The sequence below is a fragment of the Montipora capricornis genome, chromosome 5, assembly GCF_036669925.1.
Source record: "Montipora capricornis isolate CH-2021 chromosome 5, ASM3666992v2, whole genome shotgun sequence".
Taxonomy (NCBI): domain Eukaryota; kingdom Metazoa; phylum Cnidaria; class Anthozoa; order Scleractinia; family Acroporidae; genus Montipora; species Montipora capricornis.
This window is the reverse complement of record NC_090887.1, coordinates 21,054,223-21,064,222: the sequence shown is the minus strand read 5'-3', so window position 1 is coordinate 21,064,222 and position 10,000 is coordinate 21,054,223. Positions and strand designations below refer to the sequence as shown.

The 10,000-nt window shown below is 40.1% G+C and overlaps 1 protein-coding gene across 1 annotated transcript in view; it reads left to right on the top strand.

Annotated features, from left to right (window-relative positions):
• The first annotated feature begins 949 nt into the window (after nt 1-949).
• The window catches only part of LOC138049882 (cadherin EGF LAG seven-pass G-type receptor 2-like), a 63,222-nt gene continuing 54,171 nt past the window's right edge, over nt 950-10,000 (top strand). The window contains exons 1-2 of the mRNA XM_068896351.1: nt 950-3,905; nt 7,197-8,816. Coding sequence (XP_068752452.1) covers nt 1,157-3,905; nt 7,197-8,816 — 4,369 coding nt within the window. The 5' untranslated portion in view covers nt 950-1,156. The remainder of the gene's footprint in view (nt 3,906-7,196; nt 8,817-10,000) is intronic.

The following is a 10,000-nucleotide window of genomic DNA, read 5'->3' as shown; positions in this document are numbered from 1 at the left end:
ACCGATACATAAATTGGTCGACATGATCAGTGAACGTGACTTCTCGTTACTTTAAAAAATGTTAATGGCGTCGTTAATGGCTTAAAATTTGCATTTCACACACGAGGAATTTTCAGTCCATTTGAATCAACTGAGAAAGTTCGTTGTCTTCAAACAACACGGAGACCTGTTTAAGCACGTTTTTTTTCACAAAATAGTCAATCGTGATCTTATGCTTAAAATATATCATCGCTCATTTAACCTGTTCAAAATTGAGCGGATTGTTAGCAACGACGATTTCACAAGTCAACCCTCCGCTAATGCATAAAATTAAATTAGTGAACCGCTGCATTTCTCTTTTGCTTTCACGAAAAAATGTGGTGACACGTTTACAAGTACACCCTAGTTTTGTTGGTATCCCAATTAGCTTTCTTGAAAAATCTCTCAACACTCAAATTTTATCACCAATACCGTTGTTATACAAACCTTACAGTTATTGTTAAAATAAACTTATGACACTCAAAAACTTGTTATTAAAAATTATAGCTATTTGCCAACTCCTGACCCGGCGAGACCTTCTTTGTGGAGGTTAGAATTTTATGACTAAACTTATATTTTGTTTGAAAGAAATAAACTCTACACGCCTTTGTATCATATCGCTTCCTGTTCATAGATTTGTTGAATTCCGAAGGAAATTGTTTTCAATGATCCGACTTTTCGAAGACTGCGTCTGTCTGTACAAGGGATTATTGAATTCAAACCTTGAGGCGCAGTTGTTTTACATGACATCATTGTTTGTGTAAAATGTGTTGCACAAAAGATCACATACTTTTTGATTGTCATGCAAACTGTCTGCAAACTGTTCAATTTCAACCGCGGCGAGATAAAGAGAGCACGTGACTTCTGTAAGCCAATTATAGCATGGAATTAGAAAAACTTGTCAATCAAGCGGAAATTGCCCTACTTGCCGACAGCCGTGCTAAGCAAAAAGATCAATGCGATATTATTCGTGGTGTTTGATAATGAGGGCTCAATTTTACCACTAGCTGTGTTTATGGAAACTTTAAGGATGGTGTATTGTGATTTGAATCCCCGCTGCAGGTGCGAAGCTCGACTTTCGTATCGCTTGTGATGGACACTTCTTTCGCGAAATTGTGATATAACACATCGCGGCGAAATGGCTCCTTTCAAACTTTTTTGGTTGAGTTTTGTGTTTATTGTTCAGCAAATGAGCTTCTACCACCAAGTGGATGGAGCAGTAATTAATATTTATTCATCGACAAAACCAGGCACTCTCTTAGCTAATCTAAGTAGAGCTGGATGGACAAACTACTCTTTGCAAAAGTCAAGAGAAGAGGAATCATCAAGCTTCATTCAACGTCTCTCTGTTTCTGTTGATTTAAGCGATGGGCTGGTGCGTATGGCTCATAAACCAAACTGCAAGAAACTACAGCTTAATCCTTTCACGTTGTTTGTAGAAAAAACATCTATTTATAGACCAACTAAAAGGTCTTTAAGTCCTCTAACAGTGACAGTCATTGAGGAAAATTGCGCTCTGAAGTTTCGTGGTAGACTGAAATGTACACCTCTCATTGGATCACGAGTTTTTCATCTACGGCACATTTTCACTCATTTGCGTGGATTAAAGCTAGATCCTACGTCTATGAGACTAGGAAACAAATTTTCAAGGAAGTATTTTAGAATTGGCGCCAAATCAAATTATTTAATTCTTCGGAGATCTTTACTCAAAGTTCAAAAGCGAACTTTAGAAATAGAACTCTTATTTCCGGCGACATACAGCGAAGGAAATAAACAATCACTTGTCGTAAGAATTGAGTTGATTATTGATTGCAAACATGATGTCGTCAAGAAGGTCCTGCGATTCCGTCGGAGAATTCATCTGTCTGCCCCACGTTTCTCCAGCTCTCATTTAACAGCTCTTATTAGCGAAGATTCATCTGTTGGATCAAGTGTTAGCACAGTCAATGCACGCGACACAAATGATGGTAGAGCGGGCAAAATTGTTTACAGAATGGCGGCCACTCAGAATTTGGATAGTCAATCATATTTTACCATGGATCGTGACACTGGGCTGATCACAACTCTGAACACCCTAGACCGGGAAAAAATGCCAGCTCATTTTTTTCGTGTCACAGCAGAATATGAACAGCATCGGTCTTTATATGCTGAGGCAGATCTTACAATTAATGTTGGTGACGTTAATGATAACGCACCTGCATTTGAGGCATCCTCTTACAGCGAGGTTATCCCTGAGGATTTGTATGTTGGGGGGACTGTCATTGATGTCCGTGCTCGTGATTCGGATGCGGGTCAAAATGCAGACATTCGCTACAGTATCGTCAATAGGGCTGGAGTCAATCAAGCATTTCAGATTGGAGAGAGCAGTGGTAAAATCACTGTCGATGAACCACTTGATCGCGAAAAAGTTTCGCAGTACTCCCTTACACTTCAGGCCAGTGATCAAGGATCGCCACCCAAAACGGGTCAAGCCACTGTTCGCATAACTGTCACCGATGTAAATGATTGTACCCCGCAGTTTACAAAGCGAGAATACACTGAGTCAGTACGGGAAGATATCAAACCTGGGCAACTTGTGCTGACTGTCAGTGCCTCTGATCAAGACCTTGGTACCAACGGAGAAATCACATACAGTTTCAGTAGTGGCAATGATCTGGGACTATTTTCCATTAATCGCCTTAATGGTCGAATTAAAGTGAGCAAGCCACTTGATTTCGAGTATGCTCCCACTCACACACTTTTCGTCATGGCACAGGACAAGGGTGAAACCCCGTTGTATAACGAAACGTCGGTGGAAATACTCCTTGTTGATGTAAATGATAACGCTCCACAATTTGCGAGTTCGAATTTTCAAGAGACGGTCTCGGAACGAGAAAATGTTGGACACACGTTTGCTCGCATCCAAGCATTTGATGTTGATTATGGAAGCAATCAACAAATTGTTTACAGTTTAGTAGAAACTGGCTTACCATTTGGCATAGATAGTCAAACTGCCGACTTGTACCTTACTCAGAAACTAGATAGGGAAACTGTAGATCGCTATGTTTTCCAGGTGAAAGCCGAGGACAAAGGTGTTCCACCAAAGAGCAGCCAAGCCAAAGTGACTGTGACTGTGGGTGATATTAATGACAATCCTCCAATATTTTCAAAATCTGTTTACTATGGATCAGTGGAAGAGAAAGCTCGATTCGGAACAGCTGTACTCCAAGTTAGCGCTACTGACCCAGATCTTGGTCAAAGTAACATAATCTACACTCTGGAGTCTAGGGATTCTAGTCAGCGCCCATGTTTCAGAATTTCTGGCACTGGAGCGATTACACTATCGTGCCGCTTGGATTATAGCAAAACCAAGTTTTATTCTTTGGTTGTGAAAGCAAGAGACAGTCGCTTAGTGGGCTCTGCTATTGTGCGTATCAATGTTACAGACTCCAACACCCACAAACCAATTTTCTTACGGAGAATTTACCAGCAGCAGATTAACGAGGCCACTAAAGTTGGTGGTAGGGTCCTTATTGTCACGGCAACTGACGATGACGAGGGTTTGAATGCAAAACTCACTTATGCTTTTGAGCAATCACAGCAGGACTTCAGCATTAATTCCAACACTGGCGAAATAACCGTGGCAAGGTCATTGGACCGAGAAACAACCCCACAGTACAGACTTGTTATCAGTGCAACCGATCATGGAAACCCTCGGTTAAAAGGGACGGCAAAAGTTCATGTGACTGTAACAGATGTGAATGACAACAAACCAAGATTCCTGGAATCTAGTTATGCAAAATCAATCCTGGAGAATGTCCCACCAGGAACAAAAGTCCTTGAAGTTTCAGCTGTTGATGGTGACGATGGTTCAAATAAGGCCGTTACATATTTTTTTGCAGCTGATGGTAAGTTAAAAGGAGTTTAAACCCTTTGCATCATCCCTGAAGAAATTTTTTTCGTGAAAAAAATTTGCAGTAAGAGTCTTAAAAGTCAGGGTTTGTACGCGTCTTGAAAACCCTTGAAAACCCTTGAAAACTCTTGAATTTTGAGAGTGCATTTTCAAGGCGTTGAAAATCCTTGAAAATCTCTGCTCTTCATTCCTGGTCCTTGAAAGTCCTTGAATTTTTTTCTGACCCGCATTTTTAATCTTTGAAAACTTCAGTGAAAATAATCAGCCCCTTGAGTCGTGTCATACAAACGCGACAAGCTGTGGGGTCGAGAATGGTTACCAGTGCCTTTGCAGTATTTTCACGCATCTTCGTTACGGAAAATGAGGAAGAATTGTACTGTCAGACCATTGCTATGGGTAAATTCATCGACGTAAATAAAAAAGAGGTCCTTGAAATTTCAAAATTTGGCCCTTGAAAGTCCTCGAAAAGTCCTTGAATTTTTGGTCTGAAAAAGTGTGCGAACCCTATAAAAGTGTGAAAGTGTGACTGCTGTCAGTTTATTCACATTGATAATCTATTGTGCGCCACACTATCCAATCAGATGTCAAGAAAAGCTATCTACAGCCTTTGGCTTGCATGAAAAGATGTGAATAATACATGTAAGGAAGACTCACATTTGTCGTTCTTGTTGTAAAGCTGAAATTTGAACTTAGTAAGAAAACTTTCAACTACAGTACTTGTAACTGTATGTACCAGTCATTGCAATGTTACTACAGTGGAATTCTGATTTTTTGAAACTCTAAAAGGTGTTTCCATGGGTTTACCATGGTCTGACACTTCCATTTTACTCTCAACATTTTGAACTAGTTCTTTTATTCCTTCAAAAATGTTCGATTTCTTGAACTTTGAAAATCCAGGAAGTAACAAAAACCAGTTTAGGCTACATGGACACCCAAGTTCTAGAGAAAATGTTCTTATACATTTTTGCACGAAGCAAATGAGAGATCTGTCATTGAAGTCACAAGAAACTGTGTGCATAATGCAGTTGTCGCACAATTGAGGTGCTGAGTTACCATGGATATAATCGGAGCTCACTCCTTCAGTTGCGTTTTTAAATCCTTCTTTTCTGCCATCTTGCATTTTTAAAAATGATACCACAGTAATTTAAACCTGGTTTTATTTAACCCCACTTTTGATTTTTTAGAACTCCTGATTTTTAGAGGAGGTTTGAAAATTTGGATTTCCACCATAATGTCAGTGACACACTACATGTATTTGGAGTGCATAAGTAAACTTTCATTGAAAAGATGGAAAACAAACTGTTTGTGGCTGAACTTTGTTTCAGTCATGTAGTTATGGGCAATACTGGTTCCCTTTGAACCTCATAATTTGATATTCAGTGGATGAATTACTCTAAAGAAGATAACAGTTTTCACAATGCATATCTGCCAGATAGTGGTTTGTCTCATGAACAGTGCAATTGGCCTTTTGAACAATACAGATCTGCAGGTCCCACTTTTTGACTGGTTGGTGGTACTGCTGAACTGGACCCATTGCTATCCAGTGGATAATTTAGTATTGGTTTTAACAGCACTTCCCTATTTTGATAGTGATTTGTCTTGAAGGTAGCATGATATATCCACCTTTATAACAGCAGGGGCCTGGCTACAGTTGTTCAAAAGGTGGATAGGGCCATCCGCCGGATAAGTCACTACCCAGTGGATAAGTAATAGTGAAATCAATTGCACTATCCAATGGGTAGTGATTTACCTGGAGTGGATAGCGTTATCCACCTTTTGAACAACTGTGGCGGGGAGAGTACGCAGAGGATCAGGGCTGGCGCAGTGGTGAGAGCACTCGCCTTCCACAAATGTGATCCGGGTTCGATACCCAGACTTGTGTGACGTGTGGGTTGAGTTTGTCTTTTCTTTATTCTGCTCTGAGAGGTTTTTCGGTGGGTTCTCCGGCTTTGAGTTGAATTGATTTGAATTGATTTCTGGGTACATGTACAGTGCCCCCAATTGTTGCCGTTATTGCTAAAGAATAATTAACAGTAAAATCAAGTTCATTGATTATTATTAATGAAAACTGAACTACGGATACCAGATTTCAAGCATTTTCATTGGCTCAGCGACAACAGGCCATCAGTTCCTATATACCTGCTGTATCTTAAGGAACGTGTCAGCAATAAAGCAAGCTGAAAACATTTTTGCAGCTCTAAGAAAAAATGGCTGACAAAAGCCGTTTTGGACCGGAATTGACTGAGGCAGAAATTGATGCTTTAGTCAACAATACATACACCTTATTCCAAAATGGCCGCCATTTTAATATTTTTTTGTTTGATTGCAAATTGGCCCTTTTGGCCTCAACGCAAAATTCAAAAGAATATTTTACCTTGACCGAGGCCAAAAGGGCAATTTGCAATCAAACAAAAGAATACTAAAATGGCGGCCATTTTGAAATAAGGTCAATGGAAGAGTTAAAGTAAAGTAAAGTAAAGCAACCATATTTAACATTGATAACGCGTAACAGTAATTCAACTGACAAACCTGAGGTTGACGGTGCGCTCATTTTACTCCCCCCTCTCCATCAGTGCCCCATTTTACAGGAATTTAAAGCTACAGCTGTACTTTTTAAGCTACACTGAAAGATAAGAAATCGACTAAGTACACTTAGTCAAAGTGGGTGTCCAACGTATTCAATTAAGACCACCGGTACCTATAGAGAGCTTCAGCAATGTGCTGAAGACACCAAAATTAGGTGTAACGAGTAAAAAGTGCGGCCAGAGTGGGGCGCGTTTTGGTTCAATACTTAAATTAATTAAAGTAAAGTAAAGCAAAAGTAAAGCAACCATATTTAACATCAATAACTCGTAACAGAATTCAACTGACAAAGCTGAGGTTGACGGTGTGCTCATTTTACTCCCCCCTCTCCATCAGTGCTCCGTTTTACGGGTATTTAAAGCTACTTAAGCTACACAGAAAGGAAAGAAGTCGAAACAAGGATGTGAGATCCGGGAATCGAACTCAGGACCTCTTGCACCAAGGCCGCGCACTAACCGACTGTGCCACTATTGCTCTTCCTCTTGTTGATCATAGAGTTTTTAATAAAACAATAATTATTCCACCCAGGCTCGCTGGATGTAAAATGATTATAACCAACTTATCTGTCACTTCATATCCTGCGTGCCGTCGTAGAATAAATTATTGTTAATTATTACATTATTATTGTTGTTATTATTATTATTATTATTATTATTATTATTATTATTAATACTCTATTTTGTATCAAATTATTTTGTATTAGGTGATGGCGAAGGTGCTTTTCAGATTGATAGTACTCAAGGGGTAATTCGCACAAAATCAAGGCTTGATCGAGAAACTGTTCCAGAGTATGAGTTGACTGTGATAGCTTCTGACAAAGGACGACCTCCACTGAGCTCATCTGTGAAAGTCAAGATCACACTGGGGGATGTACGGGACAGTAAACCAAAATTTGAAAAGGACCCCTACATTGTGTTAATTAGGGAAGACCTTAAGGAACGCTCTGATGTGCTGCAAGTGAAAGCTGTCTCGCAAGATCTTGTTCAGGGTAATCCTATAATCTACAGTATAATTTCTGGCAATGACCCTCCCACGTTTGGCATTAGAACAAATGGATTGATTCAAACTCGAACAAAATTGGACTATGAAACCAGGTCACAGTACATCCTCAGAGTTCGTGCAACATCGTCACCCTATTTTGTTGAAACAATAGTAAACATAACACTGACTGACGTGAATGATAACCTGCCTGTCCTTCAGAACTTTTTTATGGTAATCAATGTCTTGGATAACAAATTCCCAACACGGCCGAAGTTCAAGATACCAGCTTACGACCCAGATGTGTCTGACCGTCTTGTTTATGAGATTGAATCAGTGACGCAAGGTGATTGGGTAATTCTTAACAGGACAACTGGTTATCTTGAGCTCAGTTCTACATTAACGAATACACGGAAACCTCTAACAATGGTAGTACGTGTTTCTGATGGTGTCAACTCTGTCAGAGCCAATGGACAGATAATGGTCACGTCAGTAACAACAGCAATGCTGAACAACAGTGTAACACTTGATATTTATGATGCAACCATTGGTGGCTTTTTAGATTCTTCATATGAAAAGCTGGTAAGAGCAATTTCTGACGTCCTCAATTGCAATCTTGACCAAATTGCAGTTTTTAATATTGACTCCAAGGATATCAAAGCTACCTCACCCCTGGATGACGATATTTCCCAACTTAAGATTTGGCTGGCTGTGTACCGACTTGATAGCAGCCGCAACCGATTTGGATTTTACAAAGCTGATTATGTTCGAGATATGATTTACATTAACATGTTGGAGATCTCGATGAAAGCAGAGGTGAAACTACTTCCTTTTGAAGATAGTTTATGTGTCCAAGAAGTCTGCAACGATCTACAACCAGGATTTTGGAGGAGCTGTTTGTCGTACTTGGAACACACAAGCAAGTCACTTACGTACAATTCCTCAAAGATCATTTTTCGAACAGTTGGTGCCCAAGAGTCCTACAGGTGTCCATGTGCTGAGAATTATCAAGGCGAGAAGTGCGATAAAGAAGTAAATCTTTGCTACTCAAATCCCTGTATGGGAAATGGAAAGTGTGTGAGTGTGGAAGGTAATTACTCCTGCATTTGTAATCCTGGAAGGACTGGGCAAAACTGTGAAATTGATTTTTTACGAAGTAAGTGCCCTTCTGATTCTAAAGCTTCTGGAAGTCCTTTGAAAGCAAATCCTTGTCATAATGGTGGAACCTGTAAGGACGCAGGAGGTGGTTTCACATGCAAGTGCCACGCTGATGCCGAAGTTGACAAGCCTCTGTGTGAATTGTCGACCCGTAGTTTCAAGAAGGGGTCTTTCATTGCATTTCCAGGTACGGATAGAATCGTCTGGCGTTAGAATAAAATAAAGCTTAGAGTACATGTTGGTCATTAATAATTGTTTTATACAATACGTGTATACATGTACTTTACATTGTAATTAAGTTCAGCAAAGTTAACTACACGCCAATATGGCCAGCAATTTGATTATCCCTTCACTGTATACAGCTGTTTCTAGAAACCTTGTCCAAAAGAAGCGTAAGAGTGTTTGCAATCGAAGATGCCACGACCGGACAGTGAAGCCCTACTATGGCGAGCTAGTTGGATGAAAGAGTTCTTAGGATATAGTGTTGATGAAGTGGCAGTACGTGCAGACGTATGTTAAAGTTTACCATAATCCCTTTTGGCATTGTCGCATACGCTTTCACGCTTCTTTTGGACAACCTTTCTCGAAACAGCTGTATTCAAATCAGAGGGTTGCACACTGTATTCAGATGCTGTCTCGTGTCGCTTAAAACTCTATAATCACCCTGGCCAATGTTTTGTGGATTTTCCCTCTGTTACTCTCCCTCATTTCACGAAAAAAAGTTGATTTTGTACGGTTTTTTTTTCAACCCATCGCTGTACCTGTAAGTGGGCACCAATGGGTATGGTGTCCCCTTCCTGGGTCACCTGTGATGGCTTCTTGTCTTGTACTGTAGCACATGAGGCCCTGAACCAACACCAAAAGCCCCTATCCCAAAGCTAATCAATCAGCATGTAGAGGTTGGCTTTCTTGGGGGCAGGAGATTCTTGTAATTGTCTTTTCAAAAAATCTGGGGGTGGGGAGGGGGGTAGGAGAGTTGACAGTGTTTGTATAGTGGTAACAATCAAGCATGCAACATACAAATTCAAGTGACAGGTTCTTTTTTTAAATGATTATGAACAAGACCATACACTTGCATGCAAGCTTTCCTTGGCACAGCAGGGTTATCGCAGGTTGTGAGAGCGCTCTCCTTTCATCATTATAATGATCCTGAGCTTGACTCGTGCACTCAGTGCCCTATGTAGGTTAAGTTTAGTTGGCTCTCTACTCTGCTCTGAGAGGTTTTTCTTCTGGTATAATTGCAAAATGTAGCCATCTGAATTGAAAAAAAAAAAAAAAAAAGGGTGGATACCACAAATAAAAGTGAAAAAACCAATACAAAGAAAGTGGACGGACAAAAATCTATATTGTATTTCCAGATTTCTGTTGCAA